Source organism: Netta rufina (genome assembly GCF_964035555.1).
Source record: "Netta rufina genome assembly, chromosome: 4".
Classification (NCBI taxonomy): Eukaryota; Metazoa; Chordata; class Aves; order Anseriformes; family Anatidae; genus Netta; species Netta rufina.
This window is the reverse complement of record NC_140127.1, coordinates 9,177,241-9,199,431: the sequence shown is the minus strand read 5'-3', so window position 1 is coordinate 9,199,431 and position 22,191 is coordinate 9,177,241. Positions and strand designations below refer to the sequence as shown.

Sequence of the window (22,191 nt, the reverse complement as noted above, 5' to 3'; positions counted from 1 at the left end):
TAACCCTAACAATGTTTTCTACAGGGACAGAGGAGAAGTGTCTGTCAGCACAGAAGTCCTAGTCAGGCTGCTTGAAAGGCAGCCAGGTGGTTGACAGCCCAAGGTGAGCACAACTCTATCAGTCTTCTCTGCCTTTCATCCTGAGTAGTACTTACTGCAGCATTTGGGAGAAATAATCTAATATCCATAGGCTATGTAGCTTCCTGAGGAAGGGAGCTTGGAAGGAAGCTTGGAAGGAAGAAATAAAAAAGAGGGAAGGAATGCAAATCGTCTTGTGCCAGGTAAAATCAGTACAAAACAAACAAACAAACAAAAAAACCTCAAAGTTCTTTTTAGAAACTTTGCCTTGGTGATTTTTTTTTTATCTATGTATTCAGTGAACGTAAGAGGATGAACTGTAATGGGAAACCCCTGCCCTGTTGTTTGTGCACGAGCAGCAGAAGTATGCCACGTGCCAAAAACCCCAACCGCATCTTTGCCAATCTCAAATCCCATTTCTCCAGCTGTCTGTTTCAGAAGCAACCAGCACAGGTGATCCCTGCAGTGTGAATTACAAGGAGATAATTCACTTTGCACTGAGAACCAACTCTCCCTGCCTGCACGGGAAAGTGAATAGATGTACCACACTGAGTTCTGCATTTGCTGCAGACCAGGGATTTTTGTTACAGGTAATCTTCTGTGGAAAGCACTGAGCTGAGCTGGCCTCCTGCAGAAATGCCGTGCAGCTTCTTAGGGTAAAGGCATGGAGCATTACCTGCTGCAGCAGTGACAGTCACCAGTATCTGGGGCAGCTTCTGCAAGATTTGCTTATCTGGGTGTCCTGGAGGCTGTGAATAACACGGGACCCGTCACACAAAGCCCGCAAAGAGCCATGCAAGGGAAAGAAGGGGAAGAGGGAGTGATGGAGATCGTGCACAGGCAGGGATGCTTCTGTGAAAGCTGTCTCAGCAGGGATGTTCCCTGCAGTGCTACAGCCACGCTCTGTGGCAGTACCGGGAGACAGCAGCAGTGTAACCGCTGCTAATGGGATAGAGAGGACGGGTCTGGGGGAATCTCCTGTGCTCACCGTTATATCCCATCAGTGTGTGCACTGCTGAAAGTCAGACATACTTTAAAGGCTCCTGTAACAGTCCCATTTTGTAGCTAATATGGGTTTGTACAGAGCTCAAACTCTTGTTCCATGCTTCCAAAAATAAATATATATATATATATACATATATATATATGTGTATATATGTATATATATATATATATTCTTTCTGAGAGAAGTCAAACAAGAGCAAGTATATGGGACATGTCTACCCGGGCTTTCACCCCAGCTTCTGAGTTTGTGGGGAATGTGGTTTGCCTCTTAAATCACATTTGGTACCAGTGCTGCCGTACCCTGCCCCAGCAGTACTTCTCTGCAGGAAACAGCCATTTCTGAGATTCAAGGAAACACACCTGGACCCGAAGGTCTATAATACAGTAGTAAATAAAAATAATAATAATAAAAAAGTAGTAAAAAGATATTCTCAAACTCAACAGCAGATAGAAACCTCATTTAGCCGGGAGAAGCAACCAGCTCCAACCTGTCCAGAGAAGCGTGGCATATCAATGGAAAGATAAAAACTGACAGCCTTATAAAATGGGTCATCAATTCCTGACTTCCAAAGAGCAAGAAATGCCAAAATACAGGTAGGAGCTTCTGAATGGGAATGGATGTGCAGCCTCCTGAGAGGAGCTGGGCAGGAGGACACAGCAGGGCCAGAGGAAGGTGTGCCCTGTCTGCAGAGCTGGGGTGAGGCTTTCGGAAATGGTCCATGACTTTCTCAGACTCCACCACAGGCCAAGTCCTGTTACCCCCTTTCCACTAGCCCCTGCTTCCTAACTCCGTCACCTTGGCAATCTGCAAAGCCCAGACAGCGAGCTATGCAGCAACATCTGCTGCAAAAAGCCTCACACCAGCTTTCATTTCCCTGATAGACATGCTACCAGCACTCAGCACAGGCTCACCTGCGAGCACGCAGGTGCCAGCACACCGCATCAGGGACGGAGGCAGCTGAGCCACCAGGGCTGCAAACGCCTCCCCCGGCTGCTGCGTGATCCCACCTCTGCCTGGCAGCAGCAAGCAGCTTTGTTTGCACTCGTTGCTGGTGTCAGCTGGATTGTGTAGGAGCATTTTTAGACAGCTCAGCACCCTCTCTCCTACCCCCAGCCGAACCACCCAAGCCGTTTGCTTACTGTGAACTCCCAGGAAGAAGAGCCAGCTGTTTCTGGAGCACATCATGTGTTAGCAAAGGATTGATTAATCCCAACTATATCTCTTCATCTCTGCAACCACCCATTTGTCTTTTTGCTTTTCTCTCTCTCCCTCTTCATTGTTTTCTGTTACAAAACCGGGAGTGCTGTCTTCTCAGAAACGCACTGCCTGGGAACCTACCTGGAGACGGTGTATTTAATTGTACTTACTCCTTGTGCTCTTACTGATGTGGACAGCCAGGGTCCACATACTTACAGGGTCCTTTTTTCCTAAATGCTAGCTTGATCAGTAAAGAAAAGAATTCAGGAGCTTAACTGAACTAGAAACTAAATATTAGCAGCTATCTGAACATCTTTATCTTTTAAATACATAAAGCTACTAATGCACTGACATCCCCAAACTGCCAGGAAACTTAACCAAAATGTTCAATTAACAGAAAAATAACCAAACCCTTATTTTTTGTGTTACTTATACATGAAAACAAAAGGTAACATGTCTGTCTCTCCCCCTTGGATGCAGTAATGCACTTCAGGTACATTGTTCAGATAATCCTGCAGTTTTCGTATGCTAGCTCAGAAGATTACTCCAGCTGGCTTCTGCAGGTGCTCCCACCCAGGGAGATCCAAGCAATGGATTTTCTAGATAACATCTTCCACTGGAGGAAATAAAGGGAGTCTAATGTATGTCAGATCTCTGTCCTCCACCACTGACATCATTTTACGAACACCAGAGCCGTCACTGTCATTACCCAGAACCCAAACCAGCACTAGAGCGTACAACACAACTTAAAAAATGCAAGAAGGAGAACTGACCTGTACCCATTTAATGAGCTGAGAAAAACAGTAACTTCTAGCCTCTGGTTTCACGACAGCAGGAAGAACAGTCTTGTAAATGCCCTGGGAAGACTGTCCATCCAGTGGGAAGAAAAGGATTATGAGACCCCCCTTCTAATTTTGACTGCACCGGCAGCTTACTGACCGCCCGCTGAGGACAAGTGGCATGGACAAAGCCATCAAGAGGCAGCAAGGCTGGTCACGAAGCAGCCTGTGGTGTAAAAACCCAGCGATTCCTATATTCACCGTGGCCTTTGGATGGAAACAAGCAACGCCAGCCATTCTCACACCACAAATTACTTCCATGCTTTCTGTAAGCCCACCAGAGCGGAATTGCAGGGTCTGCTGAATCTCCAGTCCTGCCTCCCACTCTTCTGGTTTCCATCTAGAAATGGAGATAATTATACTTGCCTGTCTCTGGTATGTTTTTCCTACTGCAGATAAAAATGCATAATGTTCCCTCAAAGGCTTCCTGAGCTTCTGATGAGCGTGATCTGAGCTCTCGCCACGCAAAGCAATCCCTGCTTTGCACTTCACTGCCAAGATGGCCTTCATTAATTTAAGTGGTATAAAAAGTTAAATATGTATAAGGAAATAGTGTAGAATAAAATAATACATTCAAAACTTCCCAAATTTTATTATGATTTTTTTTTAAGTTAGTGGGTAATTTTTTAATCCAATGTATCATGTTTAATGCTCAACCAAGCCAAATCCATAGATACACCCAGCTCTTTACATTTCTTCCTCTGTTAGCATAATATACTGGGTCAAGTGTGGGACTACTGTTTTTTTAACTTTGCAAAATTGATCCCAGCTTCATATTTTTGAGAAAGATTGGTCCATTTTGGTACAGTTCCAGAATAAATCTTGCCTGTTCTTTTCAAGTGGGACCGAGCCTTGACATACCACCATTGTGAACGTGGCAGGCAGTTCTGGCACGCGCAATGAGTGATCGACTTCTCTGCTTGTTTTCATAGCGATAAATATGTGGTACCATTAGGCAGGGAAACAAAGTATTCCCCCAAACTCCCTGCTAAGCACATTTTGGAATTAATGGGGTAGTATAGATGCATCACACTCTCTTTCTGTGCTAAAAGGTATTTGATTCCATGAAATTCACTCACTCCCACATAATTTAAACAGCCAGAAAGGAACATTGTATTTTTCCTTTTTCTGCGCATGTAAAAAGAGCAGACAATCTTGCCAAGGTTAACTATATAATCCTGTTAGGCTTCTATAGATTTCATTAATGACTCATAAAAGAGAATCGATAAAGCTCCTTGCACACCAATATAAAAAAAAAAAAAGAAAGGCAATGTAATCAATAGACATCATCAAAACTTCTCTGATGCAAGCTCCACTCCCGTAACAGTGAGTTTAGGTTAATAATTCTTCAGAGGTGTTCCTGATCTGAAATCCTTCCTCAGGGGCTGTTCCTCATTTTGTTAGAAAACTTTGGTGGGACCACTCTTGTTAGGCCACAACCTTGCAAAGCTGCGTGTAGAGGCATGGGATTACTCACACTGAACAGACACTTGCGAAAGCCTCTTCACACTTGAAAGGTTAATAGGACTGCTCGCAAGAGAAGGGCCTTGTACAGAACTGTGCCTTTACTCCCTTTTATGCTTTACATTTTCCTTTGATATCTTCCCCTGTGGATGAAGCCCAAAAATGCTTAAATCAACTTTATCAGTTCTGTTTACATAATTTACAGCTCAGTGTATCCAGCAAGCACACCACAATGACCCCCGTCCTAGCACCCGAACTGGAGAATTGCTGATAACAAATGGCCCTGCCTTGGCAGCTGCACTCAGAGTAAAAACAGGGGCCTGGTCCGTGGTCTTTTTACCAAGACTTCCCTTCTGATTTGCTCCAAAACTCTCACTCAGACACCTTGTCTGCTTGTACGCTTCCCCCTTTTTTCTCTTTATTTTTTTTTTCCCTCTTGTTTGGTTTTACAGTTTCCTCTGGCATTCAGAGACAATAATGACCCTCTGGTATCCTCTGTGGTGGCTAAATGGATCCATTTGGAAAATTGTTCTTCGGAGTGATCCCTCCACTTCTCACCCCCCCCATCTGAAATAGTTTTTGGATGAATAAAGAACAGACTCCCTTAAAAAGACACCCACACTACTTCAAGAGATAACTGGGTGGAAATATTAATTTTTTGTCTTTTTTTTTTTTTTTTTTTAAGTACTTTGTTATTTAATAGGCTTTTTAGCTACAAAGCTACAGATAAAATCATACAGAGAGTAAAACATTTACTTTAAGAGCCCTTCAATTCACGTGACTTTCCTTTTGGTTTTCAAGGAGTTCTCTGCTTGCCTCAGATCCTCCTGAACTGCCTTCCAGGCTGAACTGAGGGTCCTGTGGTCTTTCCCAAAGCAGCATTTTTGCCTCTCCAAACATCTCACTGGCATTTCTTTATGGGCACCTGCTGCTGGTAATTACAGGCCTGTCTCCTAACCACTTCCTCTGTTTTATGTCAGGGCACCATTCAGCCCACTTGATTGCAAACAAGCACCAGTAAAAGAGCACTGCACAAGCCCTTGCGGTAATTAGGCAGGACAAGTTAGCTCTGTGTACGCCGGTGTCCACACCGAAAGGAGTGGTTTCTTTATAATAATCTTCCCTTTGTTGCCTCAAGTAGCATAATGCATAACATGCTTTAGTAACCTTAACCAGACCGCCTGCGTGTGCCTGCGTCTGCCGTGGGTTTCAGAATCAGCTCTGAAATGCACACTACTACCCTGCTCCCCAAAACACGTTTCTGTTTAGCTGGAGGATCAAAATGCTGCCTTTCCCTAGCCTCAAATCCCATAAATACGTTTGTTCCCATCCCAAGTCTTCATGCAAGTTAAATAGAATGCTCGCTTTGTGCTTCATCTTTATAAATATGTTCTGGGGGAAAGAGGATGCTTTAGCTCCTTGATACAATGCAGTATCTGTCTTACCACCCAGGGAAATGAAAATAAATAAGGTAATGAATTCAAAACTCTTAATTCTGCAGGGAGATGGTTTTTTTTCTACTGTTACTAATTAGTATTTGAAACCACTAATCCTAATCAGGTTGATTTTTGTTTGCTTTAATTTTCTGTTGCCTACTTTGCAAAAAAAGCTAATGAGGAAAATACAGTTTTAATGTTGTTTTTGTAAATACCCTCTAAGCTGGCCAACAGTGACCGGCCACTGCAGTAGCCAGAGCGACAGCCTAGATGGCACAGAGACCTGCTGGGAAAAGTTCATCTCACTTGCTGATCAGCAGCAGGGTGACATTTTGGGGCAATGTGCACACACCTTTTAGTTATGAGATTTGCAGAGGCTTTGCCTTGATGGGGTGATGGCTGGCTGCAAAAACTTTCCAAGAAAATTTCTGCGAGCTATGCTTAAAAAGAATAAAATAAAAAAATAAGAGAGACCCAAATAACTAGCAGTCATATAAAAACATTTTACCCAATAATTGCTGCTCTAGATGCCTATCTTTTTGTTATTGTTGTTATTCTTTTAAGTAGGACAAGATCTTGTAAAGATAGAAACATTTTCCTCCCCATTTTAGTGGCAAAGACTCTTTGTTAACATTAGAATTGCTCTCTGATGTACATTGCTGCCTCTACTCCTTTATTTCACTTTTTTTAAAAAAGCATTCGTAGAGTCACGGCAACTTTTCCATCTCAACAGACAAGATAGAAATCTCTCCCCAGTGAATACACTCTTGCAGAAACTGTAGCTGCTAACAGTCCTCAGCTGGTGCTGCACCAAGGCACGCGCTGAACTCAGGGAAGCTGCTTTGCTTCAGACACAGTGAGAGCACCAGAGACAAACACTTTTGCTGAAGGCCAGCTCTTTCACCTAGAAAATCAGCAAATCTAAGCATAATCGGAAGTTTCAAAAACTACAGCCTGGGGACTGAAACTTATGAAGAACAGATGGGGCTAAGTGGTACACACAATTTACCTGCGCACCTCAATACAGTAATATGCATTTATGTGTATACATAAACCAGTTGGTGTCCATTTCCTTTCCAAACAAAACACCTTTGCCCTTCCCCAGTTCCAGACCTGTGCTCCTAAACCATGTGGTTTTCATACACACAGGTTGTACTTGGTGGCCCTCAAGTCATGAAAATATGGCATTGCATAATTTCTCATTAAGTGTTTTGGCTACTATGGGAAGCCTTGTATTGCCAATTAGATAAGGGTGGCAGCTGAAAAGTAAAGGTCACATCGCCTGATACTCCACGGTAAACAACCCAGAGCACAAGTCAGGAGAACTGAATTTTGGGCCTAGGGCTATTCTCTGGACAACTCTTTACCCTGCTGGTAAGTGCATCTTCTCAAACAATATTTCATGGCCAACAGACTTACAATAGATTTGCACGAGCCTTTCAGTTGCATCTGTGGGAAGAAACCACGTAGGCTTACCTGAGCTATTTCAGCCCAGAAAGTCCTTGTCATTATGTACTCATGCACACTAATAATTTCCCAGTGACAATGGATACAGCCTGGCCTGCACATACACATAAAAAAGCAACTTGATATTTTTCATACACTGCAATGTTCTCGAAACCTTCAGTGCAAGGTCTCATACTACAGAAAACAGAGAACTGGGACTTCAGCTTTCCAAAATCAACGTGCTGCATGCAGGAAGCCCTGTAATCTCCCTAGAGACAAGGACCTGTTGCACATTGTATATTTACACCTTTGTAAACCATAGTTATGTGTTCCTAGGTGCTCATATGTTGATAGTGATGCTTGATATTGATCACAAGATGATGACAACATTTATGAAAATACATTAATGTATCTTAACACACTGAGCATCTAAAAGCAAGGCAAAGTTAGGTGAAGTCTGGTCTTTCACTTAAGAAAACAAGCAATACAGTGGTTTTAACTTTGCTCTACAGGCAGTAGTGCTTCAGGATACACCTGCTCCAGCGTGGGCTCACCATGGGCAGCAGAGGGACAACCTGCTCCACCATGGTCCTCTCCATGGCCTGCAGGCAAAGCTCTGCCTTGGCACCTGGAGCACCTCCTCCTCTCCTTCTTCTCTCACCTGGGTGTTCACCGCTCTGCTTGTCCAGAGCTTTTGCCCTTTCTTAAATATATTTTCACAGAGGCAATGGGTGGTGGGCTCAGCTGGGTCCTGCACTGGCTTCACTGGAGCTGGCTTTGTTTCCTGTGGGTCAGCCCTGGCCTCTCCCCACAGAGGCCACCAGTGCATTACCCTTGTAACCAACACCTGTCTACTGCCACCCAATGCATGGAAACCAGCAAAGACACCTTGCAGTTTCCATCTGTCCTCTGCTCACCTTGCATGGACGCACACCTCGAGCACCTGAACATATCCCAGGCTTTGTTTCTTTGTTCACAGCCAACTTCTGGGTATTGAAAGTGGAGGTAGGAAAAAGGTCTTCTTCTGAAACATCTCCTAACATTTCCACTTAACTGATAACAATTTTGGGTTGTATTCTTCATTTTGAGGGAAGTTCGAGAAGCTCATGGCTCAGAGCAGAGAACATTCCTGAAAGAGCCTGGCATATTTCTGGAGACTACTAGTTCCTTCAAAGAATGCAATCACCAAAACATTTGCCAATTTATGTCAACTTACTGAGGGAATCCAACTGCAGAACAAAGGTAAAAATTCCCCCAAGTGAACGCTTTCCAAATTTGTCTTTCAAAATGGTACTTTGGTTGCTTTATTTCTTATTTCACTTTGCAGGGTAAAGGACATTCCAAAGTAAACAAAAATTGCAAAATGTTTTGGTTTACATTACTGTTTTTCAGTGTCTTTGTTTGGGGCAGGGAAAAATGACTTGAGGGGTTACTATAAATCTTTTTACGAAATGTCAAAGCCATCCGCTGAACCGAACACATTGTGTGCACAATCCTAACTCATAAAGACTGTTTAGCAGCCTCATGCAACCCCAAATTTCTGTTGTAGACAGACTGTTGGTCTCCCTTCCCTTTTTCTATTGAAATACAGGCTCAAAGTCTTCCCAGCAAAACTGGGCCGAGTACACAGCACAAGTCTCCCAACACTCGACTGCAAACTTCTGGTCACCTTAGGCTTTCACAGCCCTTTGGGGCTCTGAATTACCTACGTAAGAGTGTGAGTAGAAGCTGATTATGCACATGGTTCAGGTTTGGCATACAACAGACAGACATCCAGATGGATAAAAATAGCAAAACTTTCAGAAAGACAAAAAGTATTGGCGTTGCAATGCTTTTTCCAATAAAAAAAAATCATGACTGTATTAGAGTCCCATGCCAATGTGAACAGCATCGCTTTCTTAGCTCCAGCATAATTCAATTACATAATTCTCCCAGCACATGAAAGTGTATATATTTATTTTTTTTATAAGCAAATACAATAATGATTTTTTTTAATAACTTACAGGAGGAATAGTGCAAGAGAGGAGGCAGAAACATATGGGAAAAGTCAATTTTGACCTATGTTTTATCCTTAAAACCCAAAAGTGGATTCAGTATTAAAATCAAAGCACTCTAAGTATATTGTGAAATATTTACAGCTGTTATTACTGCCTGATTCATGTGTGCCAGAGACCAGATTATTCAGACTGGTTTCACAAGCAATATGTTAGTAAACAGGATTTTGTTTGGTAATTATATTAAACATGTCCATATAAGCTTGGAATTAATTTCAAATGGTATTTTACTGTACTTGATAAAAGCACTAAGCAGCAAGAACTAATGATGGCAAGAAAAGTCTCCTCTCATTTTCAGTAAAGCTTTCCATGTGAAAATCTGTCAACATGAAAAAGTTACTGCTTGTAATGAAAGCCAGGCTTTAGTTCAGTAATATGTTTACATGTTATGTTCCAGAAGGGAAAAAAAATGCAATTGAATTACTCTCCTTAAAGTCTGTGGTTCACAAACACATGGTCTGCTCTGGGCACGCTACTAATGTCGACTCCTCCAGCCTGGGAAGAAAAAAATTCAAGCCAGCCTCATGACACATACGAGAGTTTTGCACTATTAACACGGTTTGTTAAGAGTTTAAGTGAGCCCTCTGGATGCGTTTGCAGGATTTTTGCTGTGGGTATGCCTACCCTGATCAGGTATTTAAGCTCTGCTCTTGTCAGTACTTGTACAAGGTTTCACTAATGGACTGATAATAGCAAAGAGGAGGTGGAGGGGGTTGTGAGCATGACAGCAAGCGACTAATTACCCCTCTGCTTCCAGCTCTCCCATTAGCTTACTAAACCACCCTTAGTCTGCCTCCACAAGAGCTTTATAGCACAATATCTGTTTTCAAAGTTGAATTCAAAACAACTTTTTAGGATTGCACTGATTGCCAAACCGAGTGTTAACCAGTGCTTCAGTGGGCCCCAAGACCAAAGCATGAGGTCCCTAGTCTGCTGGCTGCTTTTGAAGATAAATAACAAGTTAATTTCCACTCTTTTGACACCTGTCATGCTTCTTTTCAACAAACATGCACCATTTTCTCACCATGCTCCCTTGTCCTCCTCCTTTTGATATGCTGGTATGGGTAGATGCTATTTGCTGTACAAATGGTTAACTAGAACTGAAAGCTGTAGACATACAAACACAGTATCTTGACAAGCTAAACGTTTTCACACCACCACCATAATGAGACATATTTCCTAAATAATAGCCAGCAAATAACTTTTTTTTTTTTTTTTTTTTTTTAAATCCCATGACAACCCAGAGCTGCACATGACAAAGCATCCCACTGACTTCAGTAGAAACTTTTCCTGGACAAGGCCATAATCTATTTCAGAGTAAAGAACCAAACAGATAAGCACCTCTGAGGTTATTCTGTGTTACAGAAGACTGTACCCTGGATTTGCTAATTTAGCTTAAATTCACAAACCTGACACTCCTTGCTTCTCTTGTAACTACTTTTGTTTCCTGTTAATGCAGCCAGATGGGAACTTTAGTTTGATTACAACTTTCCCTACTTTAATGTGAACTCTTCATCTTACTATTATCAGATGACATTTGCTTTCCCTAATGTACATACTTTTAGAAAAATTACAGAAGTGCTATTGCTGCATTACATGAAAAATTCCAATGTACATTTAGCTGACATAGCATCAGCTGCTGTTTAAACTGGGCTTAGCTAATGGACTTTTAATGTCAGTGGGGTTATGTGCAGTTACTGGCTATTAGCAGGAATGGGCCCTTTCTATAAAAATCACTTTTCCTCAAGCGTGTTGTTTGAACATTCCTTCCTCTGATTTAGTGACTGTCACCAAATACAAAACAAATGCAAGGACGCTGGAATCTACTGTTATCTTTAAAAGCAACTTAACCTTAGCCCAGTCTCCATGAGCAACATACATGTCCTGCATTGGTAGTGGCAGATATAGAAACAGGAAAAAAAAAAAAAAAAAAAAAGAAGAAAAAGAAAAAAGGACAAAAGACCAAATTTTTCTTGTCTTTTGCAGGTGAGTAAATCCCAAGCAATCCAGTGAAACTAATGAGATAGAAAGCAAAATTTGATCTAGTTATTGTCATCTGTTGATTTCCCCAAGAGAAAAGATCTTTGCGATGAAACCAAGTTCTCATCAAATAAGCTCATCAGTAAAATGTTAGCAGATGAATACTTCACACAATGTCACTTTGTCATTTTAATTCAGTTTTCTCCCTAAATGTTTCTTATAAATGCAAATTTAAGACTTTCCACTGGAGACTGCAAAATGATAGAAATGTTTACAAAGCTAGTAAATAAATTAGCACTTGTGTTTTCAAGATTTGGTGGGTTTTATCCAATAAGCTATGTTTAATACACAAGACGTACTCAGGACTCGTAAAGCACAAAAGCTAGCAAAAGCTGAACAATTTTGCCTTTTTACTGTGCTTGTGAAAGGGAGACGGCACTTCTCATTCCACAGCCTAACCCAGGATAATTACCACTTTCGTTACCAGCTACCAGGTTACATTTCTAACTCCAGCCTCAGAAGCCCATGCTTTTAGAAGTAGAGGGCTTTAGCTCAAAAGCAACTGACTGCTGAGGCAGGAAATTGCCATGCATTCGTGTGTAATAGATATTTATGTAGGTATCTGCCTACAGCTGGTGACATTTGGCTGTCAGTGTTCCTACCTGTGACAAAACCCAAGAGAAAAAAAATAATGTGACAAAGCCCAAGAGAAAAAAAAAAATACCTGGAAGAACACCTCAACAACAGATTTTCAAGTAGGGCATGGTATTCATCTCACTACAGCAGAGCCACATCATGACACGTAGGTGGAATTGTACAAATTATTGAGTTTAAAACAAACAAACAAACAAAAAAAAACAACACACACAACCAAACTTGCCAGCAAAGGAAGGCCAGATCAAGGTCTGTACATCCTGGAGACTCACACTCTTGTGTTGACATATTTTTAACCCAGAACCAGCTCAGCCCCTGTGTCCTGGCTTTGAAATTAATGGAGCTATATTTTTTGTTGGCCACAACCTGGTCTCATATAGTGTAAGTCTCTCCCTGATATAAGTACTGGGGTGGTGGTGGTGGAAATAAAGGAAACCAATAGTTCACTGACACCTCAAGTACTGAACTTTCTAGCTACAAACTTCCTAGTTACTTCATAGCTAAGAAATCAGGAATTTCCTATTTTCTAAGGTGCAGTTATTTTAAATGAGGAAGAAAAGGAAAAACAGCACTCGCTTCCTTGTCAGCACAGATATGCCGCATAAGAAGATCGCTGCATTTTATTTCAGCAAGAGACTGAAAAAGTTACCCTCACCTTCAGAAACTGGTGAGGAAGCAGAAAGGAAGTCCCTAAGCTATGTTTGCAACGTCTGCGTGAAAGGAATTTTTAATGGGCATGATGATTTGCCAAAAACTAGCGCAGCTTTTGGGCCAAAGAGCTTACAGCAAGGAATACTAGTAATTCATGAGCCAATCCAGTGAGAACAGCACTGGTACAAGGGCACATTCTGCACCGTTTAATTATAACCCCATCCCTTAACTGGACAGACCTCGGGTTTTCCGTAATAAACTCAGATTTTCAGATCTGCAGTGACCAAGTTTGAGAGGGGAAACTTTATCTCCTCCTAGCTGAAAACACTAGCGAGTTTTGTCCTAATCCTAAAAGAAAAGCCCAAGCCACAGAGGTTTCACTGTAGTCTCAGCTGGCTGTAGACAATCCAAAATCTCAGCCTGGACACCTCGCTGCTATGCTTTTGGCTCTGGTTGCTGTTGGAAGGCGTGGATGCCGTATGACTGAGAGGCGAAAGGAATACATGTGCTAACTCCATGAGTAGCCAGCAAAACTGGGAGATATGTTATTGAAAGGGGAAATTAATTCAGACCAAGAGAGTGTGCATGTGTGTACTCCGAATTACTCCCAGCAAATAGGAGCAACTCTGTTTCAGTCCGTGTAGGCAAATCGGACACATGAGAACAGAATCAGTCTCACTTGCTATTCTGTCCCACTTCGTATTCCTCGATTTTGGTATGAATGAACTGCAATTAACCTCATTCAGAGAGACTATATCATCATTTTATTTAAATATGTAAACTTCTGAGTATAAACATATGTTGGGACTGAATAAGACAAGCTACGTATCTATACAATACATAAACACACCAAACATCATAAGGGTAGAGCAATTCACGTTCCAAGCATTATTTTAGCAAGTTTATGGTTAGAATATACCTCTCAAAGAATCTCCGAATTTCTAATAATCTCATAGTGATCGCTTCTCCCTGCCTCGCATGATATGTACTAAATTCAAGCAAAGAAACATCTGTGGAAAAAAGATGAGTTCAAACAAGTTTCCAAAACTATGGCAATGGAGTCAAATGCTTTTGACAGATCAGTCAAGGTTTACTTGCCTGTTCCCTCCTCTCTAGCTGATGAAATTCAAGATTTCTCAAACAATCGCATCCAAGCACTCAGGGGACCAAGGAAAATGTGCAAGCTTTCCTTTCTCTCAAAGGATACACCATTAATCCACAGAGCTTAACGTTTCAACCTCTCACTCAATATGAGGCTAAGAAATAAAGCTACTTTACTTCTTGAAAATAACTAAAAAAGGATTGGGAGGAACTATCTAACAAGAAAATGCTCAGCTGTTGCCAGGCCAGTAAAATCTTTCCAAGCTCCTTAGCATTACTGTTGGTAATGTTACCTCCAGGAGAGAAAAAAGCCGTTGATTTAATTGCCTGGGTAACCTCATAGCTTGTGCCACTGGTAAGGCAGCAAGGTCCTTTGGAGTGTAAGTTGCTTCATTCAGATAAACGACGTACAGTTGAATAAGATATTCCTGAGTTAAAGAATAAAACAAAACGAAACAAATCCACCCTAGGCGGTGATCCTTGTTCCATTTACAGCTGTGTTGCAGTCCTCTGCAGGATCTGCTATCACTCCATGCAAATTTGGGATAATGCTGTGCATTACACGGGAGTAAATGAGCCCACGCTAAATATCTGCCAATGTATAGACACAGCTTCCAGGAAGCATCCTTATTCTGAGCGATGGCGTGTGGGTTTGCCCTTCATTTTTTATACATTTTTTGAGATAACAGCATATATAAACAAACTGCTGAGGGAACCCAGAAACTTCAACATTGGGAAAGCATTTGAGAGCCTTATGTAGCATGGCCTCTGCAGCCCCCATCTTTGGCCTTGGCTGAGAAGTAGAAGGAGGGACCGCAGCACCAAACACCACCTCTGGCATTCAGAAGCCTCCAGTTCTCACTTTGGCTTCCACACACATTTGCTCCGCACCCTTAGGTGATTCACCTTACATCTCTCCACCAAACAGAGATAAAAACAGCTGTCCTCCCAGTTCAGCAAGACAGATTAAAAATTAGGAAATTAATGCGATGTGACAAATGAGAGCCTCCCATTATCTCCAGCAATCCAACCACGTAGCAAAGCCATCCTGAAAAGGCAACCTCAGATGTCCCCCATCAGTGCCACTAGCTGATGTGAGCATACACAACTTATTTGCTGTCTCTTCCTTGCTCTGCCAATGTAGGACTCATAACAAAGGAAATTTGAAGAGGCACTAAGCAATGCGGTATTGCATACTAATGTATGGGAAGCCCCTGCTTTTATGGGATTGCTGCACACCCACACAAGCTAGAGCAGCTGGGAGAGCTGTATTTGGGGAATGGCAAGGGCAGTCCCCTAAACCCAGTGCTGCCTGTCCTTCCCGAGTCAGGCACCATGGCGAATCTGGGTCTCTCCACCTCAGTCTGTATCAGAGTCCAATCAGTGCAATAAAAAAAAAGAGGATGAGACCTAGAAAGTGCTGTAAATGTGTGCCTTAACCAGTGCCGAACCAGAACTGTAAGTCAAGTTTAACAGAGTTTTTTTGGAAGGCTGGTTGGACTTTTTTGAGAAATGGAAATGAAAGCTGTTATTGTCAGAAGATTCCATAACTTTTTTATTTCTCATTTTTACTGAGCATCTGAGAGATTTTCAGACGGGGTATGTAAAAACAGTTTGGCCAGCATGGCAAATATTTGATGCATTATGGACCCTTTCACTAAAATAACTGAATCTCTTCTGGTTTTGATTAGGGTTTCTTTTCTTTTTTCTTTCTTTTTTTTTTTTTTTTTTTTTCAGTCTCACCCCCCTTCCCCAGTGCAAATAAACAAAATTGATTTCTTCTCCCCCCATGGAGCTTTCCATATTGATAAAAAGGTTGGTTTTAAGTGAAACTGTTTTTACATGAAGCCTTTTTTTTTTTTTTTCTTTGTTCCACCAGCTCAAGCTTTTGGATAATAACATGCCAAGCTATAAAGGGACTCCCCAAATCCCAGTGTTTGGTGAATTAGGAGGAAATCCCATGCTTCCTGCTTAACGTACGTGCGATGCGATTTGGGATGGAGTTATGAAAGCAAACAGGAAGCTGTTCTTGTGATGACTACCTAGGGGGAAGGCTATGCACGAGCATCTCCGAGGTTACGGCAAGCTGGGAAAACCTCTGGCAGCTCTTGCCCAGCACTGTGAGTTGCTGTGCCTTACTTGTGAATGCTGTTTGGAGAGCCAGCCTGGAGGAAAGTGACGGGAACACAACCACAGTTTGGGGCTTTGCTTCACCTTTTCCAGCAAGTGTGCATGCCCACGGCTTACAGTCAGATTTATGCCACGTGCCTACCCTCAAAAGATGGATCTAAACAGAAAAGAAAACACACCACACAACTGATGTTCTGCAAAATGTTTAAGAATACCCATTATAAAACCAATGACTATGCTAAATACATCCTCTCCCTATCACACTGCCAGAGTTTGGGGTTGGAATATCTGCAGACGACCTCATTAAATAAAATAGAGAGAAACAAAAAACAAAGTACGTGCAAAATTAAGGGGAATGTTGTTGTTTCCATTTGTTCAATGCAAGCTGCTTCATAACCTTTTCCATTTTGACCATAATTTCAAATGCTTGCTTACAAATGATGCAAATTAAGTCTGCCTTTGCATACAGTTGGCCTCCCAGAAGACTCAATCCCATTTCCTTCAGATCACCTCTTGGATAATGTTATGATGGAAAGCTCCAGGGGCGCCTGCTCCCGAGACTGGACTCTACGGAGCACACACAATAAATCACTTCAAACACCGCCATCCCTTCAGTCCTTGGAAGCAGTTAGCACTGAACTGTGCCTCTGTACAACGTTGTTCTGCAGTTCTGTTGACGAAGGTTGTAGCCAACTGGAAAACCGCCGCGTGTCTCTTATCCCTAACAGTTAATCCTTGACTTAGGCTTTAAAAGCTCGCGCTGTTTTATACCTCTGAGTCGAACGTGGAAGCGAAGATGGCTAATGAAAATGACAGGCAATGTAATTACTGCTTTATTGGCACCAGTGCCAAGATCTCTGCCTGCTAAACTGGAATACCTCCACTGGGTGGCTAACAATGCGTGCACTTCACTAATATATGCTCCTCTCCCCACCTAGAAGGGACGACAGACAGAGGGGGAAAGGCAATGACATTTTATTTTATTACAGTGCCATATACATGTATGAAACATATTGCACAAGAAGGGCACTCGTGATTAAATGAACCTTTATTTCAAAGGTCTGACATGTTTTAGATGACAAACCAGTGATCTGAATGCTTGAGACGCACATTGAGTCAAATCCTATTTGTCTAAATGCCAGCTAACCATCCACTATTTTGAAATTTACTTAGAAAAATCACCATTATTATCAATTAAAACATATGTTTATGATAAGATACAAAAGCGACCGTTGTTTCCCTTTTTCCAGAGCTCAGGAACTGGATTCCTCAAAAATCCAATGATTTAAAAATCCAGAAAGACACCAGAAAGCAAGAAACATATAAATCAGGTTACTCCAAACAAGCCTACCTAGCTGATAGCCTGAAATAAGAGCAGCTTCACTTTTCAAACCACAACTCTCCTCAGTGTTTTCCATACACACAAAACTAATCATACACAGCTCAGAAATACTCAATTACTGGCCTACCAGCCTGAGCTCCTCTCACCTACCATGAGAACTGATGCTGCTCTGTGTCCTGTGTCAACTGAACTGGGCAGACTCTGCCTCTAAACATCAGTCTTCTACTTGTGCAAAAATCAAGGTATTTATCTGAAAATGCCCAATAAATATAACCCACATTTTCTTTTCTCTTGCTGTGCAGACCAGCTATGGAAGTGATTTGCCCGGCTTTGGAACACGGCTGTCAGACGTGCTGTGTTTGGAAAATCAAATTAGGAAAATCTTTTTAATAGGGTTAATGCTCTTTCCTGTTTCTGAGTTTGGATGTCACACACAAAGTGAGTCCCAAATTACAGTGAATAACCAGGGGTTTGAAATTATTATGAAAAAAAAAAAAAAAAAAAAGTTGTGTGACAAAGGGTCCATATAAAATGACTGAGTGTAAACATGCAGGGTGAAATGCTGAGATGCACTAGCGCATGCTTACCACACAGAAGAATGACAAGGACAGTAATGCTGAAAATCCATCAGAAGGGGGCTGTATTTGATGCATTTTTTTTTTTTTTTTAATAACTGTTGTAACTGGCTACTGAAGGCTGATGGAACAAACGCCCAGATTCTGACTCCCTTATTCCCAGGGAGAAGCTCTCTCCTCCACAGACGGATCTCTCGACTTCGTTTTAACCCTGCTGAAATCACACCTCAGCCAGCCAAGGCAACCTGGCAGGGCCACCTTGCCTTCAGTGAAGCCTCCTGCAGTCCTGAAATGTTCCTGGGGGTGAGCAAGGGTTGCAACATCCAGCCCAAACTCGTGAACATCCCTGAGATCTGCAAGAGCACATCCCTTTAGAACAGATTAATGTTCCAAATGAGTTTATCTGTTCGCAGTGAAATACTGCTTGGCTTTACTGATGCAAATACAATTACATCCACACGACCAAATACAAGGGGTCCACTAATGCATCAAGAGAATTAAATCCATTTCCCCCCCTTTTTTCAACGAGATGCATTTAGGTATTTAATCACGAAGTGCATCCCCAAAAGGTTAGTACGTTCACATGTTGTGTTTCACTTTTTCCACACCAAGCATTTTCAAACTGCTGCTGTTGCTAATAAAGGCTGTGCTGGGGTAGGACAAATATCTGCACATATGGCTCTTTTAGAGTTTTCTTCTTAAATTATCAGTTTAATTTAATTAGGTTTGAGGGGTTAAGCGTCAAAAATGTAGTAATTTGTTGTAAAGGAAAAACTGAAACAAAAACTGATTAATATGCAGCCCTTTTACTTTTCTATCCATCTCTTACACCTTCAGTATCAGTCTGTATGGCTTGTCACTGCAGATACATAGCCCACCCTCCCTCTTGTCCCACCTAACCCTCAAAAGAGAGTGGGGCCACAGGAAAAAGTTCTTCAAACACTTTTACTACCCAGATGACTGCTGGAAAAGTTGCTCTGTGGGCAGATAGCACCGAGATGCTGGGCACAGGTTGGTGCTTGGGTCCAGAGGTGGTTGCTCTTTTTTTTCACACATTGGGGCAATTGAATTCTCCTTCTGATGTGGCTTTTTATAGCGGTGTAATGGATATGGCAAACAACACATCAGAGTTGGTTTTGGCTTAATAATCCCCCTGGCCCCATTCACCCCCCTTTAAAAGTTACGGGCTCTCTCCAACATTGGGCCGTTTCCTGTTCTCTCCTGATAACAACGGAAAAATACTTGAGACAGCTTCAGATAATAAGATAAGAAATGCTAATAAAAAAGTGTATTTAGGTCTGCTGAACAGCTTACAGGAGGATTCTGGGATGCAGCGATACGAATCTGTCTTTAAGGAAGCGTGGAGGCTGGTCCACCAAATACTCAATTGATAAATTTATTTTCCAAAAAGCAATGGAAAAGGAAAGCATGAAAGCAGAAGCCCCAACAATGCCCATGGCTTCCCTAGCCTGCTTCAAAAGATAAAGCTGGTTGAAGAACGGAGAAGAAAAGCAAAATGAGAAATAGCAGCAAGTACTGGGAAAAAAAAAAATGTATAGAGCCTCGTTCTCTTCCCATCCCCACCTCTTAAAATCATAGCTACGTGGCAGTGGTTGTGGTTTGCAGACACCCCTTTAAGGTTGTTTTGGGGTTGTTTTTTTCCTTTTCAAGGTATCACAGGTGAAGACTGAATTGTTTGCATGATTAAAACCAAGCCAGCTGGCTCCAGACCCACTGAAAATCAGAAGACCAACAAAAACACGAGCAGAGTGGTTCCATTTTGGAGGAGATGGACCAGCTGGAGGAAGACTGGAGAATGGGGTTGGGTAAGGATCTCTTTAACGTTTGTGCATTTTTGGAAATATATAAATAAAGCAGTGGTGAAACTTTGCCCAGTGCTATATGGTGAGAAAAATTCCTGAAGAGGGCATAGTTAAACTGTTGATTCATTGCCTTACAGAAGCACTACGTATACACACATGAAGATCACCAAGGCAAACACTGCTCAGACAATCCCCCAGCTCCGGGAAAGATGCCAAAACCAGGTCTGCACCCAAACCCTGCACCCACTTCCAGCAAACAGGAAACAAAAATAAAAGCGGGCATGGAAAAATGACTCAAAACCAAAAGATTACCTCCCGGCCACAGTCTCTGTTTTTTCCACCTGGTTGTGGAAAGTTTGTGATGTGGCAAACAATGGAAAACGGTGCTGGGGACCTCTTGCTCCCTCTCTCAGTACATGAGCACACCTGCACCCACCAGAGATCCTGAACCCATGCCTTCCTGCCCAGCATCCACACAGACACCATCCCAGAATCAGGGCCCTCGACTTTCTCCCCTTTCCCCTCTTCTTTCTCCCTTCTCCCCTCATCTCCCCTCTCCCCAGGTGTGTGTGCATCCTTCCTGCCCAGCAGCATTGCATTACACACGTGTGGCAGCGAGAGGCCATCGGAGCGGGTGTGGGTGCCCTGTGGTGGGGAGACATGCAGTCTGAAGCAGCTAGAGACACAGCACGTCCCTTCTTCCCCTCTCGGGCCATCTGTCACATGAATTCGGGGCTCCTTTCTGTGCCAGGTCCAGCCACCCGAGGGGCTCTTCTCCCTTTCACACTCCCTGTCTGCACAGACTGACACACAGGCACTGACATCTCGGTCTACACGCACGCTGTGCTAATAAAACCTCTAAAAACAACAAGTCAAGCCTGCCCAATCTCCACCACGAAACCAAGCAGGGAAAGAAAACGATGCAGAAATGTGACACGGCGCATAATGAATTCCGTACTCCCTTTCTCTGCAACCTCCTTTTCATGACCAGGTTTCTGATATCCCCACGAGATAAATGCCCGGCACATTAAGGAAACATGACTCTGAGGACGGAGCAAGTACCAGCGGGGAAGGGATACGCGCAGTGACATGCACAGACACGATGTAGGGCGCATCCAGCCCCTGCCAGCAAGCCTACGGCTCCTGAAATCCTGCCGGGGCAGCGGCACTCACAGCAACCCACACGGCTCTCCGGGCAGAAAGGCCAGGGCAGAGCGTGCCTTGTAATGGCCGGGTGAGAGCCCGGGGTCAGGTCTGTGTGGCCGTCTCAAGTGCCTCTCATCGGGGATGCTGGGGGGAGAAAAGCAGCATTCTTCCACTCGCGTTACGCTAGTACCTCCAAATCAAGGCTTCGGTGTGCGCTGTGATTTCCTGGTGGCATATAGGGGAAAAAAAAAAACAATCGGCTTCTAAAATTCCTTCCTCTCGCTACCCGTGTCACCAGGAATTTGCAAACGCTTTACTGAAGCCGAACATCCTTGCCGTGTGCGGTTGTGCCCACATGCAGCAGCAACCTCCCTCTCCCCGGCGCTGAGGAGCTCGCAGAAAAGTATTTCCCAGCAGAAACCACCATTTCCACTTGAGCTCTAACTCCCGGGAAGAGAGGAGAAAAGCACCGAGAAAGTTTTATCTGGCAGCGGCTCGCACGAGAAGAAGCCTCCCGCTGTGCCTGCCTGCCCTGCGGCAGCCCCAGCCGGTGCCACCGCGCCGGGGCTCTTTGTGATGCTCCCCACACATCCCCGGGGCGCACGGCGGAGCGAGGCACTCTCCCTCTGGCAGGGGCACCGACACCCAGGCGCTGGCAGAGACAGATTTAGCAGTCCTCCGGCGCAGGGGGGAATAAAAATAAAGGCGACGCCGCGGCTCCCTCCGGCTCCATCGCGCTCCGGGGCGTGCGCCCGCAAGCGGAGCCCGGCGGGGCTGGAGCCGCCGCTGCCCCCCGGCTCCCCCGGACCCTCTCCGGTCCCACGCCGCTTCCCGGGGACCCTCCCCACGCCCGTGCCCGGACGGGGCGGCTCACGCGTGGCGAGAAAACCCCTCCTGGCCTCGGCACCCCGCAGGTCTCTCCCTCCCGCTCCGCTGCCTCACCTTGCGCGGCGGAGCCGGGCCGGCTGGCCCCCAGGACGGCCAGCGCGGGGAGCACCACGGTGTGCAGCAGGTATCCCAGTCCCAGCCCGCAGCGGGCCGCCGTGCCCTCCAGCCCCTTCCCCATGGCCGGAGCGCGGAGCGCCGCTTCCCGGAGGCGCTCAGGCTGCGCGGGGGGCGGCTCCGCTGGCCGGGGGGGGGCAGCGGCACAGCATGGCCGGGCGCGGAGGGGCGCGGAGCGCGGCGGAGAGATGCTTTCCCGAGGGCTGCGAGGCACGGCGAGGCTCGGCACGGCACGGCGAGGCTGGGCACGGCTCGGCTCGGCTCGGC

General features: G+C 44.0%; 1 protein-coding gene across 2 annotated transcripts in view; it reads right to left on the bottom strand.

Annotated features, from left to right (window-relative positions):
- UNC5C (unc-5 netrin receptor C) overlaps positions 1-21,988 on the bottom strand; it is a gene marked incomplete at both ends in the record, with an annotated part of 242,452 nt that extends 220,464 nt beyond the window's left edge. For both annotated transcript variants that reach the window (XM_084285952.1, XM_084285953.1), the window contains one exon: positions 21,865-21,988. In XM_084285952.1, the coding sequence (XP_084142078.1) occupies positions 21,865-21,988 (124 nt within the window). The remainder of the gene's footprint in view (positions 1-21,864) is intronic.
- Between the last annotated feature and the right edge of the window lie 203 nt (positions 21,989-22,191).